This window comes from Psammomys obesus, unplaced genomic scaffold, assembly GCF_907164565.1.
Source record: "Psammomys obesus unplaced genomic scaffold, mPsaObe1.curated_primary_1811, whole genome shotgun sequence".
In the NCBI taxonomy this organism is placed as follows: domain Eukaryota; kingdom Metazoa; phylum Chordata; class Mammalia; order Rodentia; family Muridae; genus Psammomys; species Psammomys obesus.
Window position 1 is genome coordinate 3,716,402 of NW_026596143.1, and position 17,255 is coordinate 3,733,656.

Consider the following 17,255-nt stretch of genomic DNA (forward strand, 5'->3'; position numbering starts at 1 on the left):
TGTGTGGAGAAGGGGGAGAGAGAGTGGGATTGGGAGGGGAGGAGGGAAGGGACCACGGGGGCACACAAAGTGAATAAAGTGTAATTAATAAACATTAAAATAAAAAACATACAAAAAATAATTATAAAACTACACCCCCCCAAAAAAAATCAGCATTTGGGGCCCAGTGTGACTGAGGTGACTTCTAAAAAATAAGAATCCAAACTAATGACACATATAAACCAGTTTATTAGATTGTCAGTGATACTTTGAGACAAGTTCAAGTTATTTTATTTTACTTCATATAAACAGAGGAAGGGAGGGAAGTTTTGAATTTCAAGCTTTGTTTAGCATGTGTGCAGTTAGCATCCACAAAAGCACCATTGAATTATGGAGGAATTAGCACCACAGGATTTTAGGACCTAACTGTGAACATGCATCACTGAAAAATTTGGAACATGAAAACTGAATTAATATGTGTTATGGTCCATTATAAACAATACAAGGCAATTTCTGACTTCTTTTCATACAGTACAATACATCACAACCGATGAGAACCTTTGAAATACAATACAGGACAAAACCACCTTGTACCCTGTTAACACTAAAACAGTTACAGATTTTTAAAAAAGTGTTTATTAGAGGAGGCAGTGGATTGAGATGATCCCCCCACCTCAAAATTTCAACCCAGAGTTATATAGTTACATGATCTCTTAAGAAAGTATTTTCAAGTCTACGTGTCTTCTCCCTCAATGCTGGCAAATGGCGATTTGGAAACTGAAAGGCTTAGCGAGTTAAGGAAACATCCCCCCACAGAGCAAACCCAAGTGAGCCGAGAATCCTCCAGGGTGATGGAGGGCTTTCCACAAAAGGTCAGTGTGGAAATGATGCCAATGGCGTTGAGACCTGTCTTCCCTTCCGTGCAGGAATGCCAAGTGCAGAAGCCTTGCACTCGTGATGAACTTCAGTTCATTCCTTTCACCGAGTGTCTTTATTCTGGAGTGTAACATAAGGGATTTAGTCCTGATTCCTCAACTGTTTTTGTAGTGTCATAGGGCTGTTCCTTATGCTTGCTCTGACAACAGTGAAAAAGGTTGAGATTCTCTCTGGATTTAGGGTAATTTGTGAGCTAAAGAAAAAATATTAATTTAAATTTAGCAAATAAGAAATTTTAAAGGGAGTTCCACTATTTTTTCCACAGTATAAACCCACTCCTAATTGAAAATCTTTCTGGCAGAAAACATGTAACAAACCCTCCAGTTTTAGCCTAGGCCAATTTTGGCAAATGAAGGTACTGTATAAGAAATGTGCAATAAGCATTGATACAGGTATATTCGGATCTCAATGTACTGATATCATGGAAAATATAATCTTACTCACCAAGAGAAGAATATACCTGGAAATATCTATGCAGATACAGGAGTCAATCATGTATCTGCCCCACATCTAATCTGGAGTAGTGATAACAGGGTCATTTAGGAAAGAGTACTCAGCAACGGTATGGCAGCAATGTTATGTTGTCTATATTTAACAGTGAAACATGTTTGAAAATAGAATCAGTCCTGTATGGTAAGTTTACAATTCACCATTTCTATACTTGTAATACATGCGTTTGTTTTCCAAGTTTTTAAAAATCCCGCTAGGACCAACATCTTTCAGAACAACAATCTAACATTAAACAAACGTTCTAAGGAAAATACTTAGCATCACAGAGGTTGAGAGAAGCCTGTTACTCAGCATCACAAAGTACTCAATAGATCTACACTTAAGATTGTTCATGCCTTGACAGTCACACACCTGTGGGTTAATATATCGTATTTTAAAAAGAAAACAAAGACAGAAACCAAACAATTGACACAGAAGTTGTTTTTAGTCTCTCCTGGGTGAGGAAAGACCTGATAAACTTGATTCTTTTCTATATCATGAAATGATGATTCTGTCTAGGAAGCATTTACATTTATTAAAATACTTATTAAAACTAAAGAGAAAAATGCTAAAGTGTAGAAAGATTTAAAAATAAGTAACATCATGGAAAATGTTTTCTTAAATGTTTAGGTACACTGTTCACAAACAAAATTGGAAATACTAGCCTATCATTTGTACATTGGCGGATGTTAAGGATCAACATGCAAGGGTTGATCTTGAAAATAATTGTATTTTTTTTTGTTGACTAAATTAATTGTATAATCAACTACTGATTTCCCCAAGAGGGAGCACATATATACCAACACGTCTACAGGAATGACTCAAATTTGATAACTCACCAAGTCAGTCTGCATGACTTGAGCAAAGAAGAAACAAAATGGATTTTTAATGTTTTACAGCTACACTGAAAAAGCTCAGTCAAAATAGAATAAAGCTATGATAGGCTAGTTTAATAGTTCTGATTTCCCTGTTATTGATAATCTTTTTGAGATAAAGTAGAGCTAATTAAAATATAAGAATTAACAAATAAAAGCGGTCTAAATTTTTTTTTTAATTTTTAAAAATTTTACATGGTAATTTCAAATGATTATATGTTAACTTACACGGTATTTTCACATATACTTTTCTTTTACTATTTTCTGTATTATTTGTTGTTTATAATATGTAACACAATTTTCTGTTAAATTAAAATAGTTTACTTTATCACTTTATATACTACGTGGCTTTAGAAAAATGTATAACTAGGATAAAGTTATAAAAGGATAAAGAATAAGGGATCTTTAGACAAATTCTATGCAGATAAATATTTAGCTCCAGATAATAAAGTGCCTTCTTTTATCAGGTAATTTTTTCACTAAAATATTTAATTTAAGGCTTTGCAAGAAACCCAGCACTACCAGAAGCTTGATAGTCTATGGGTTACATTATTACCAATCTCTTGTAGTTCTTATGTCATTTACTCTTTCAATATAGATAATGATTTTTAATAATTAGAAGTTAAGAGTTATGAATTTTCATCAATTCTTAATACATTTTGAAGGGAAGGGGAGATGTGTGATTTCTAAATGCTATGACTTGTACATAAAACAAGTTGTTAGTGGCCAATGAACTTCAAAATAATTCAACAGTTTTCAAACTGTGGCAAATGGGGCCATTTAAAAAAAGTTATTTGTTTCTGTTTTCCTTCACTTAAAATGATTGTCCAGCCTTAAGTAGGGACGGCTAGAGAAACCGAATGCTAAATCAGCCAGGTACAGGCCAATAGATTCCCTCTGTTGCAGCAAGTTTATGCATAATTTGTGTTGATGCCAAAGTCTAATGTTAGCATTTACACCCACTTTGCTTACAACCCATTGTATGTCACAGGAAATTCCTGTGACTGAACAGACATTTATGTATATGGAACCATACCCATACTGAAATACATTTATTATATATCTTATTTTCCTTGGGAGAATATGGGCATGTTTTCAGAAAATCTATATACTTGGTTGTGCAGAAAAATCTAGATTTTAGGATAAATTATGACTATTTACATATCTACCAAATTATTTTAAATCAATAAACACTTAAAATGTTTAAATTTTTTTTTAAGAAAGGTTTTAACAAGAGAATTTGCTTATATTTAAATCAGCACAAGAGTAAATGGTCATGATACCAATTGGTCATGGTTTTTCCTGATAATAACTGGACTCATTTAAACTGTTCTTAGAAGGTGTTGAGGTCAGGACATAAGAAGAGAAAACTCAGTGGGAGAATGACCTATGTAAAACATCCCACACATGAAGCAAAGAGGAAAAGTAGGAACAAAGTGCTAGTTTTAGGATTGGGTTTGCTTTTGAATCTAAAGCCTAGTAAGAGTAATTCTAGGGTTAAAAATGTCAAAGTGGTATAAACCATTACAATTGCACATTCCGTTTTCAAAGTGCCACAAGTTACCATATATTTTTCTAAAATGCACACAATTCTACTTTTTCAAACTCTAAATATGTATATAGGTTCATCTTTTGCGTACTAGTACAGTCTCACAAACGTCACAAATATAACCAGGAAGATGAACTATAACTGTCCAAAAACAGCAGAGTGTTTTTAAAGTGGTAACTGGTAAGAACCTGTGTCTTTGTGAGGATTCACATCCAAGTGCAGTGAAAACGCTTCACAGAACCTGACGACAGCAGGAGATCTCGTTCAAGCAAATGTTAGCAAAACTTTGCCATGCGATGCACAGAAGTCTTAACGCTTTAAAAAACTTACTGGCTTAGCTATTATTATTATTATTTTTTTGTCTATTTGATTGCATATTACATTTACTCGCTTCAGTCACAAAAGCAACTGTATGATCTGATACCCAAGTTTGGAAAACTGTATTAAATACTGAGGTTTCCTATCTTAACTGCTCATTCTTGTTAAGTACAGCAAAAACGTGCGATATTGATTTTACATAATCCTATCCCTTTTATTTAAATAGAAACACTAAATGGAAATGTATTTTAGAAGTTATATTTAGAAGAAATATAAGGATAAAAGGACAATGGAGACCAAAGCATGAAATATAGAACAAATCAAAGAATTGGTATATTAGTTCCCCATATTGCTGAATTCCCATTTCATCAGATAAGAATTAAAGATGACTCTTTACCATGTATTAACTGTATTAATATATAGTTCAGATACTGGCATGCATACAAATTTAAATTTTGAACATTTCTACTATTTCTGAGTGTAATGAAATTGAACTTGAGGTTGTTTCTTTGAAAACTGAGATGAAAATTTTATCATTCAGGAGAGAGTGAGACTGGAAGCTCGGTAGTGCCAGGTGCAGGATATCTGGGTTCTCTCATGTCAGAGGCTAATTGGGCAGCATGCAGTGAGAAGGCTGGTGAAAACATAAAAGCACTACTGCTAAACTGAGGACCAGCTCACCATCACAGAACACTGAATGGCTTGGAAAGGATCACTTTCTTTTTCTGCAGCTTTCGAATCTTCTACAACAGGGGTTGTCAACCTAACGAATGCAGAGGCCCTTTGGTACTGGTCCTCATGCTGTGGTGACTCCCAACCGTAAATTTATTTTGTGGCTATTTATAATGGCAATTTTGCTGCTGTTAGGAATTGCAATGTAAAGATCTGATATGCGGAGCCCAATGGGCCGCGACCCACAGGTTGAGAACTGCTGCTCAACAGTATAAGAATGACTTAATAAAGGCATCTGGGAAAAAAAGTCCAGTTATACAAACCTTTCATCTTCTGTGGCTAGATTATGAGACAGAAACTGATATGGTAGTCTTCTGAGAAAACTGACAAACGTTGAAAACAGTCAAATTGGAAAGGATCGTGTATGAGAAACCACTGCAAATCCTCTTCCTCTTGCACTAACCCTAACCCAGGGCACTGACAGGTTAATCACAGGACAGATGTCTACCCACAGGATCTTCTCACAGTTTTTGAGCATAAGAAATGATCTCCTTTACCATTAAGTAATAGACTTTGATAGTTTCAGCATTTAAAATCTGTTAGAGAAAAACTGAAAAAACACTGAAATGCATAAAATTCTTAAATTAAAGTTGAAGACATGGAAAGTCTACATTATATATAATATTCCAACTTTATTTACCTGATCGAATACCCCAAATAATCTAATGCTGTGGAGTCTTTCTTGCTAATCCACATTTTTGACAGTGTAGGAGTTAGACAATTGTATTCGCCTAGAATATAGGTTGTGGTACAGTTAGTTCTACACATTGATATAAATACTGCCCATCTGCAAGAAACGAATTCTTACTATATTATTTAACCTTTTTTGTCTTTTCTTTAGCTGTTATGTTTACAGAATTCTCATTTGTAAAATACCTCACAACAGCTGTAGTATGTATTTCTCACTGTAGCCGGATGAGGTTGGCAACATTAATCAACTGCATGGGTAGTGGTTGAATTGCGCAGAGTTTATAAAAGTCGAATGCTCTGCTCTGTAGGCAGTGACGTATTACTCCATGGCAAGCATATTTTATCATCTATGGGACCAAAGACAGGATCTTGCATTCTGCTCTAATAGTCAGACCCAGCAGAGCTTGGAATATACAAAAGAAATACCTGCTGATTTCATGTAGAGAGAAACAGGACTGAGAAAACAGACCAATAACCTTTATATTATACTCCCGCCAGAGGACTCCATGAAGAGTTGTGCCGGCCTCCACTGCACTACGGTAGGTGGCATGTCCTTCTGATTAACAGGGTAGCCCTACTCATTCTGAAGTCACCATGACATGGCCGACCAAAGTGTATTTTCTAGAGTGCCAGTGATGCCACTGACTACAACATTCCCGAAAACTAGGAATTATCCATCTTTACCTTTGCCAGGTGTTCTAGTTAAAGGCGAGCTGCTGCACATAGCAGCTGATACTTTCCTGAAGCTAATTCAGATAGTGAATCAAGGAAATAAGCCACGCAGCTGCAGCCCACTATCAGAAGGAATGAAAAGACAGCTGCACATCTGTATGATCTGCGATCTGTGGACTGTGGCTAAAGCAGAAAAACCGAAGTCCCTGGAGAAGAGAGTGATTTCCTTGGACTGAGTGACTTCTGCGGTTAGACCAGAGGATACCAACAGTCCTTTCTAGCTCTAAAAGTCTTTATTGTGCTGACTGATTCTTCAGCTGACAAAGTGGGAATCTGGGTGACACTCAAAATTGATTTTCTTTTCAAGAAAAAAGGCAAGTTAAGCCCTAAGAGTTTGGTGGTTCAGAGGTCTTGCAGAGCTCTGAGTATTAAATGTTCTCTTTAAATAAATGACTATCCTTTCTCTGGCAAAAATTTTAAGAAAAGTATTTTAAATCCTGAATAATCCTATTTAAGTAACAATAGTATGTGGATACGATAATGCTTTGAATTGTCAATAAAATTAGTGTTTAGGAGGCCATCCTCATCCTACTCCATGTTTCCATCCAGTTTCCATGAACTCACTGAACAGGTCATTTTATGACCTCATTTCTCATGGTTAACAGAGAAAGGTGAATTAGTTCTTGTGAAAATCAGAGTTATGGTTTTTAAATACAACTAGCGGAAGAATTGTGTCTTTTGATAATAAGTTTGAATTTTTAAGTAAAGTCACTTTATATGTATATAAACCCAGCAGTTTTAGTGACACATGTTGACTGAGAAGCAATCATAACAAGAATGTAATGAAGTAAAAACTGGAAAGTGAGAAGCCAATTCTTTTGGGTGATGTGATGGGCATTCAACTTAGGGCCCTGCCTGTGCTAAGCCCATGTTCAACCCATGGGCCAGCACCTCTAGCCCCATAAAATCCTGGGATTTTTGGCTCTCCAGAACAAGCAAATGCAAGGAAGAAAGGTTACTATGACAGCAACTCTATTTTATGCTGAGACTTTTAAAAAACCCTTAGGCAGGATATATGCACCAAGAAATGAAGATTGTAATTCTGTAATTCACAACCCATGGTCTCTTTGCCATCCTCACATTAAGCTGATAGCATTTCTTATATTCAGATGACAAAAGGGGCTATATCCTCACTTCTCCATCGGGCAAGAAACTATTGGCAGTTAATTAAAATTAATTACTACAAGTAAAATGATGATGGACTGTTTAGATATTGTTCAAAAGAAGTTAGCAGACTTTAGAATTGAGACTATATCCTTGAGGCTTATTATGATGGCTCTGGAGGCTTTCCTTACAGGTTAAATTCTACTAATAAGGTGTCTCTTTATTCATATCTAACCTTCCTTTTAAAAATGAAAAATACAACGTAGGTCAAATTCTGCATTAAAGTAGGTCACATTAAAGAGAAGTTTCATTTCAGTACTTTTGGAATTATCAGACTGAAATATGAATAGTGAAACCAGGAGAAGAATAAGTACAAGTAGGGAAGGAAGGCAGGCAAGACAGCTCAGTGGGTAAAGGCATTTGCTGGCCAAGCCTGGTGACCCGAGTTTGAGCCTAGAACCCACCTAAAGGTGGACTGAGAGAACTAACTCTATGCAGTTCTCCTCTGACCTCCACATGTGCACCACGGCATGCATGACCACTTCCAGACATCATACTCACACACACATGCACACATATGTATTTAAGAAAGAGCAACAAAGGACTGTAGGGTACTTAGTGGTAGGCAGAGACATAAAAGAAATGAGAACACAAGTGGATATGAGATCTGGGGCATTAAAGTAATAGTAAGTTTTATTAGTATTTTCTCAGCACTCAGGCTACTTTTTATCTCATTAGGGTACCTTCTCCCATGAACTGATGCCTTCTGTTGGCTTATGCCTTATGTTGCTATATGGCTCTTTTCTATTGCCAAATAATTAAACACTGAAGGATGTGTCAACCTCGCATAATGGCAGGAGAGTAGCTTTTGTGTATGCTATTGGTAGGTGACAACCAATACCTGGTATGCGATGCCTCTGTGCTCCTGGTGTTGAGGGTGGGTGTAGATAAAGATGCAGGGCAACATCACATCCAGTTATTTATAGGACAAAGACAGAATTCTTGCAAAAGACAACAGGTGGTGAAACCTTTCACCCTTTGGGTATACTGGAATATACTGTGGCACCCCAGAATCAGAGTAAACATTTGCTCAAATTCACTGCCATTCACTGACTTGGAGTAAAATGGCAGAACTCAGATTAGCTATCATTAGGATGTTTAGAAAAAGACAGATGCCGTCCAGATGTCAATCTTGAAGTGCCTGCTCACCTGTGACTTATATATAACCTTTCTTTGGGATTCCAGATCCAACAGAATTTCTAACTATAAAACTGAGCTCACTAGGTCCACATTACATCAACTAGAGTCCTCATGCCAGCAAACAATGGAAGTATTAGAGCTATCATTTTTCTTTAAAAGACAAAGTTCGGCCAGATGGCCTTGAACTTGTAGGTCTCTCATCTCAGCCTCCAGAGTACTTGGATGACAGGTACCCAGTGGCAGGCCCAATCCTAGTCCAGGGTGTTTGATAAACTAGACTCTATACCAAGTATTTCCTCACCTGAGAATATTTTTAACATTTACTCTGTGAAATCACAGCGTAACTATAAAGCAAAAGAAATGAGTTTGATGGCCACTGTGTTGGCTGATGGGTTCTCACCCGTTTTCTGTTGTTGGTAGAATAACTCAAGTGTCCCATATAGTACTTCTTGATCCGCACAGTCCCAGTTAAACTGGAAGAGGGGTCTGAAGGTTACAGGCGCTGTCGCTTACTACTGCACAGTACTTCCTCACCGTGTATTTCTTTTTATAGGTTTGCTGTCTACACATTCATCAATTCAGATACACTGTTCAGATCTGTTTCAAGAAGATATCAGCAATAAAAAGAAATTACCATGAAACTCAACAACATGGATGATCTGACAGAGAAAGAAACCAAAATGAAAAAAAAAAAAAACACATTAAGTTAAACAAAATTCTAGAATACACAAACATGGCAAATTATCAATGGTTGCTTCTAGAAATTAGGAGGGTAGGTGGGCTGTGGGTATGCTGGTTGAAAACAGGCATACAGGAGCTTTTTGGGTAACGGAAATACTCCATGTTTTCATATTCACTGAAACTGAGTGGTATAGCATTGACACCATGTAAATTGTGTTTTAATCAAAAATTGAAAAGCATTACAGTGAAATACACCTAAATATTCTTTCAGAAGCATCAGAAGGTAGGTGCCATTTTTTTTTCTCCTCAAAAGTCTCCCTTTCAAACTCTCCCACAAAGAGTAACACAGTCTGGAGTGGAATCCAGGACTAATACCCTACAGGGGACTGCTGAACAGCAGGTGCCACCGTTTAGAAAGGACACTGATTCAGTACAGGCAGGTGGGAGAGAACAGGACTTTACTGTATGCTGTATGGCACAGAGTGAAATATAGATGTAGTATTCCAGGTTTTGAAACGTTGGGATGCCAGTGCAGGTCCCTAATTTATGATTACTTCACCATTGTAATTTGGCCTGTGTTCATCAGTTTTAAAGAGGGAGGCTACTTTTTGAATCAGAGATCTAGTGGATGCTTAGTTTCTTACAGAAATAACCTTATTACACTGTGTAGTCATTCTAAAAAAAAAAAAAGAAAATTATATTAGTTCTGAGAAGAAAATGCTAATATACTGAACAGAATTTGCTCACAAGTGATGCCAAGCATTCATCTGTAAAGTTAAAGCATGAATCAGACACCAATCATTTCTCCAATCTATTCCTTTCGGTAATTTCAATTAAAACCCCACCAACGCCTTATACTGTCCCATATCTATGTGTCATACAAACACATTTAAAATAAGATTTTACTATCCATAATCACCTCCACCTGAGAGTAGAGGAAAAAAATAGAAAGGTACAAACAATGTTTCCTGCACAATCAAGGCTATCGTATGGGTATTTTGAAAAACTGAATGAATAACCTAATTTCCCTGAAATTGGTATTCCTTGCTTTGAAAAATAGCTTTACTTCACATTACACAATCTAATTAAAAGTGAAAGTGTGGGGACATGCTTAAACTAAAACAAAAAGAATGGTGACTCTCCTAACCTACAATTATTATCGTGGCTGTTAATAGAAAATGGCATAAGTAGAAGTTGATATATTTATAATAAACAATACATTGAGAAGATAATGCAGGTTCTCAGCTATAGCTTTCCTCTAACAGTCCAATAACCTAACAGTCCGTGTATGCCTCTCAGAGGAAACAAGAAATACTGATGCAATCAGAGGACTGTCAGGGAAACATTTCTTGTAGTTTTATAAGTTTTCAAGTGTCAAAAGAAAACAGAGCTCCTGTGTGAGATAAAAGAAAAAAAATACAGTTCAGATACCTGAGAGGGAAGGTGTCAGGAAGCCCACGACCTGCACAGTGCTCTACCACAATCACTGGGGCCCAAACTGTAGTTGCTTCTTATATCCTGAAACCCAGAAGCTTATGAGCAGAATGCTTCTTCCATTAAAATGAGTCCCATATCTAACCTTACTACTTTTTTGTTATTGTTTTGTGGTAAGGTCTTAGTAGCATGGTCCTGTTCCTGTCTCCTAGGTGGCTAAGATTACAGACATTTGTCATCACACTTGAATTGTATGTAATCATGGTTTCTGTTTTAGAATAGAGGAATGTGAAAATTCTTGTGTTTGAGAGAAGACTACCCAGCGATATCTTAAATAAAACATACACTTCCACTGATTCTGAAGCAAAAGATGAACACTGGCTGGTAAGAAATCACTTTGCAAGATCTAGTGCAAGTTCCAAAGTGCACAGTTAGGTGGTTTTGAAGAAACCCCAGGACATCTTGGAGATTTTCCCCTATTTATAAAGGTGAAGGGAAGTCTTTCAGAATCAAAGTTGATGGCATATATAGACAAGTAGATAATAGGTTGCCACGTCATTATGCTATCATGCCAAGATGACGAAACATAAGAAGTATGTTCTTTTAATGCAGGGATAACTGGTCTTCAACTCATGTCACCTACCTCATGCGTGGCCTTTCATAGATGGAATATATATATATAATTTCTTAAACGATCTTATTAAGTTTCTTAATGATGTCTCTGGATGGACAGAAAATTCTTAATTCTGATAGTCTAATGAATATTTTTTTCGAGTCTAGTGCCTTTGGTTTTCTGTGCAAGCAATTTTCACTTATGCATCTGTACTCTTCTATCGATAACTACAATACTTCTAAGACTAAAAGGAATTTAAGTTCCTCACCACTGCTACCTAGAGTTCTTGTGAGGCCCACTCCCACTTTTGCATCATTTTGTTATACTTCTTGTAGAATCATGCATTTTTATGGGTTTGGAAAACGAATAACGTTAGCAGTTCTCAAGTGTCACTATGTGATAGATTATTTTGCTATGGTTTCCTACACCTTATAACGCTTAACTTTCCTAAGGAGCATCTGGTTCACAAGTGGTCCTTTTGCTTTGGAATTGAGACAGAAGGCCCTGGAGACAGAAGATGGCCCAGAACATAATTATACAACTGACAGAATTTGGACTTCAATCCAGGACTGGCTGACACCAGTGTCTATGCTAGTTACTGCTCTGTACTAGTGCTTGGAATTTAGGGGGACCTAGAACCTAGAAATATTAAAATCATTGCTGAAGGGAGTGGAGGAAGTCGATTATAATGATTCTTGTTTTATTCTTTTCATAGAAAAAGGAAATTGTGGAATTTCTATTAAGCCCTTCCTTCAAAATCCTAGTCATACAGAGCATTTTAAAAATGAAATTTACATATATCTTATTTAAATATATGCTAATTTAGAAATACATGATAATTCTTGCAGATTAGGCCAATTTGCACATGAACTTTTTATGGCCAAAAATATGAGGTCAGAATAATCTAATATGCATGTAAAATTCAGAAATTAAGATGGCTACTACTACAGCAATGCCACAACTCTGGTAAACTGGGAATACGAAGCATAGGGGTCATTTATTTTGTGGAATTTCCTAATTACAGCTTTGATCACACTGTTATTAATCCTACCAAAGTGGAGCTGTTTCTGTCTTGAGCTCTTGCTCTAACAGATGACATATGAATATGACTGAATTTGGGTGTGTAACTGAGGACACTACGGCACTCTGGACTCTTCACTATTCATTGTAAACACTCATGAAGGAAAGAGAGATGTGGGTTCTTGAGTTAGAGAGAAAACTGACACTATCTTCAAACAGATCTTTGGAGCAGAGTCTGCCTTCATCTTATTATGTGGTCACTTACAAAGTGTTCATAGGAGCATAGGCTCATGGTATGCATGTATGAATTTCTTAAAGAATAAAATGTTGTATTAAAAATGGATAAACTAGATAAATACAAGAAGTGAGCATAGAGAAAGGGCTCATAGATTGATTTATTAGACCCACTATGCAAATTAGGTAGTTAAACTTACAATGCAGCTGCAATGATAAGAGGTGACGGGGGAGAAAAAGGGATCAGGCTGTTCAGGCAAAGATGAATGCAAGTTTGAAGCTGGGAAGCTAGGCTGCTGTGTTGACAGCCAGAATCCAGTTCAGACTGGATCTGTGGCCTGACAGGACCACCAGAGCACTGAGTGCTGTGTCTTCTACCAGGGCTCAAAACCAGCATAAAGCAAATGAAGGCTTGAGCCTAAAGACTATGTGAAAGCAAGAAAGTACCTACTCTTCTTCTTTTAAAATAGAGTTTCACGTAGTCCAGGCTGGCCATGAACTTGTGTTTTCCTGCCTCTCTGTCAGAAATGCTGGAATTATAAGCATACACTACCACATCTGCCTAAAAATGTTGAAACTGACCAATTCTTGAAAGACTGCCATCTAAAATTTGCCTGTTATTATGAAGGCATTAATTATCAGTGGCCTTATTAACACCTTGTTATTTTATCATTATTAGATAGGCTGCTGATTACAGCAAATCATATTATCCGACAAGGACTCAAGTTTTATACATCCAAGGGTGGGGGTAGCAATATGCAACAAATTTAAATCAGGACAAAATGAGGCTGAGTATGTGAAAGAACTCTGAAAAGAATTTTAAGTTCTCTCTCTCTATTATACATATATATATATATATATTTATTTGTATATATATAATGTAAAGTTCCACATTTTTAAGTCTTTAATTTAATTAGAAAAATATTTAAAAATTAATGAAGTCACCAGAAAATGTTCAGGATATATCAGTTTCTTATACCACAAATAATTCAATGTGTCCCTGGGTGGTCTGGACTGCAGGGTTTCTATGTGAGGACTAGTGCATCTGCTGATTCACACAACCTGAACAGAATCAGGGTGATTCCATTTGGCTCATGAGTGACATAGTCATTATAGTAAAGCACACTGGAAGATGTCTGCAAATTCTATTATGTAAAAAGGAATCTGTGACTATACAATGAATGAAATAAAACTTAAAGTGAGACAGAATACAAAAGTCTAAGGCAGGGAGAGCAAATATGCAATACATGTCACCACCCTGTGTCCCTCTACGGAAATCATGGGAGCATTGTATGAGGGGACTTCAGAGGGCTGCATAGTCATCCCTCATGCTTGTTGCTCAGGAATGCATTGCCACTTGAACACAGCAGGCATGAGATAAAACAGATTGCTACTTTTATTCCAGGACAGTGAAAGATTTGGAATGATGAAGACAAAATAACTGTCTAAAATAGTACTGTTGTATTTCTCTGTTTGCATCAGTGAAATATATTTAGAGCACTGACAGAATGTAAACAATCATATTTAAAGAATCAATTGCTAAATGTAAAATACAGCTAATTACGATAGTAGCTTCAAACACTCGTCTCATATGTATGAACACACTGCCTGGAACCTGGCAGATAAAATAAATATATGTTGAATGGGAATACAAGTTTGATTAGGCTCCAAAAGATGTTTAGAATCAAGCAACACTGGACATGGCACAAAAATGTCATTAAGTAAAATTTAGTTTAGGAAACAGAAGACCCCATATCAAATTGCACCTTAATTTGTGAGACATCTTTGAAACAAAAAAACGACATATTCCCCCAGCACATTTTAAATGATCCCTTTCACTATCACTTGTCACCATTTATAATTCTGTTAAGTACTGTGTTTTCAAAGGCAGAAATGGAACAGGAAGAGGAACAGTGGTGATTAACTGAAGAGATGATTTATGCAATCAGCACAGGGCAAGGTATGGAGGGGAATGCAAAGGAGGAAGAAAGAGGCTCTTTAAATTTATATTCAAGTCAAGGAGATGAGAGTTTTCATATGGGAAACTAAGGTTAAAGTATATTTAATCAAGATTTAGGTTACTTGTCTAAAAATCTCATCAAACTATAAGAACTACCTACTTAAAGCTTTTGTCTAGATAAAACTGATATATGATCTGTGTTAGCTTTAACACACACACACACACACACACACACACACACACACACGGTTAACCATGGAGACAAGGCAAATTAGAAGCAAAAATGCAAAGCAGCCACAACTAAATATGAAAAATGCTGAGCGTAGAATGGTCAATAAATGACAGATGCAACAAATGCTGCTGGAGAAGACATGGGCCATAGAAGGACGTTGAAGATAGCTAAGGTGTTTGACTGGCTCAAGGGATCTAGATACTAGAAGGGCCCAGAGCTCACATTTCCTGATCTGGTCCCCTCAAGTGACGAGCGAGAAAAATGGCATCCCCAGAGTTAAGTGACTTGCCCTAGGCCCAGGCCTGGCTAGAAAACCCAGATCTGGCTCCTGAACATGGTACCCTGACCTGATATAAGCACTGCTGCACATCGTGGGGTCAAAGGCAAGACTAGAATTCTTTTAAACTCCACAAAGACTTGAAATAATAGTCCAAGTAATAAACACCTAAAATTCTTTGGCTTTCTTAAGTAAAATAAATACAGCAAATAATTTAGCATTTATATGCACTTTAAAGCTATGCTGTGTAACAAATTTACTAATGGTAACTTGTCATTTAGAATTAATTATTGAAAGTCTAGAGAATCAAGTTCTGTGTTTACCCAAGATTAATCATTTCTTCATAAAATGTAAAAGTTTCTATCACATCCCATGTAGAGGCTATGTAATGCGACTTACATCAGATGCAAATACCTTAAAGGGACCTGCTGGAATTGTAGCTTGTTGTAATGCCTCATTATATGTATTGCTTACATTCTTCAAATATAAGTTAGAGCCTTTAAAAACATTGAAAAATAACTGGCGACTAACAAACCAAATCACACATATTTACCCAATTGCTCATAAGCTCGCTTAAATATGGATATGGTTTAATAATGCTTCAAGAACAATAATGCAAACTAGCATCAGTTACCAAAGTGCCACAGGTGTTCTATATTCTAAATAAATTTAGTACTATAAAAGAGTAGGTAAATGATTTTAAAACGAAAGCTCAGAACTTGGGGACTTTCCAGGCTGAAATTAAATGTTTTCTACAGGTTCCTACTTGTAAAATATTAGTGCTAATCTTATATCAGAGACTACAGATTGAGGACTGGCTAAGCTGTGGGCTAGCAGCCTGAGCTTGTTAAGAGTTCAGGGCACTAAATGGAGCTCTGTGATTTAGGTCTGCTAATACTATACAATGAAATAAGATTTTAAAAGCAAGAGGAGCCCTGAAAAGAAAGAAAAGTAATTGCATGGTCTGCTATAGAACCACTGTTGTGCCACACCTCCCTAGTTAAATTGCTGTAAATTAATGAAAAAAATTTCCCTGAACGGAAAAAGAAAAAAGTTCTTGTGTTGAGTGTTATGTCCAAGGGTTCTGAAAATAATATTTGAGACTTTATTGTCAAAAAGTGAATCTTGAACCCCTGCACAGGTGTAGCCCATGGCAGTTCAGTGTCCAAGTGGGTTCCATAGTAATGGGAAGAGGGACTGCCTCTGACATAATCTGATTGGCCTGCTCGTTGATCACCTCCCCCTGAGGGGGGAGCAGCCTTACCAGGCCACAGTAGAGGACAATGCAGCCACTTTTGATGAGAACTGATAGACTAAGATCAGAAAGAAGAGGAGAACCTCCCCTATCAGTGGACTTGGGGAGGGGCATGCATGCAGAAAGGGGAGGGAGGGTGGGATCGGGAGCGGAGGAGGGAGGGGCTTACGGGGGGATACAAAATGAATAAAGTGTAATTAATAAAAAAAAATCAATAAGCCAAATAAAAAAATTTAAAAAAAAGTGAATCTTAGCTTTACATGCCCATATATTATTTTTTATCCAAATATATTCTTCCCATAATACTTATTTTATGATAAAGTTTCATATTAAGCAAAGATTTTTGAAATTATTTAATGAATATTAAAACTGTCAGATTTTAGGAAAACATCCAACATGATACACGTTATGTGTTAGGAGAAAATGAACCTCTGCTATACACTGGAAAGAGCCATATAAAAAGTCTACTGTTTAAGTCGACTTATCCTGGCAACTGAAACGTCAAATCTTCAACAAATAAACAAGCACAAAAATGGCCACGAGTCCTCCAGTTCTCAGGATAAAAGCTCACTTTCACTGGAAGAACTCCCAGGACAAAATATCCTCCACTTGGTCACAAGGATTATAGCGCAGTCTTCATATACGCACAGGGCTTTGCGATTCTAAGTCATTTTGCATGCTAGAACTGTAAGAAGATAAAAGTTTTTATTTGGAGCCAAGTGGCAATAACTATAAATCCGCTATTGAGAGAAGAGGGGCTAAGAAGCTATTTGTACATTTTTTAAAAAAACGCTGTGAAGAAAACACGATGGGGCTGGGCTAGGAAGAGAAGGGGAAATTAATGGTATAGCTATGAGTTCAGTTTGTCAGACAGAAATGTTTTTCAGATTGGCTACATACAAATAACACAACTGAACATTTAGGAAACAATTAAAAGGTTACTTT

At 36.7% G+C, this 17,255-nt stretch overlaps 1 protein-coding gene across 1 annotated transcript in view; it reads right to left on the minus strand.

Moving 5' to 3' along the window:
- Positions 1-217: 217 nt before the first annotated feature.
- Purg (purine rich element binding protein G) overlaps positions 218-17,255 on the minus strand; it is a 31,619-nt gene continuing 14,581 nt past the window's right edge. The window contains exon 3 of the mRNA XM_055593487.1: positions 218-1,108. Coding sequence (XP_055449462.1) covers positions 971-1,108 — 138 coding nt within the window. The 3' untranslated portion in view covers positions 218-970. The remainder of the gene's footprint in view (positions 1,109-17,255) is intronic.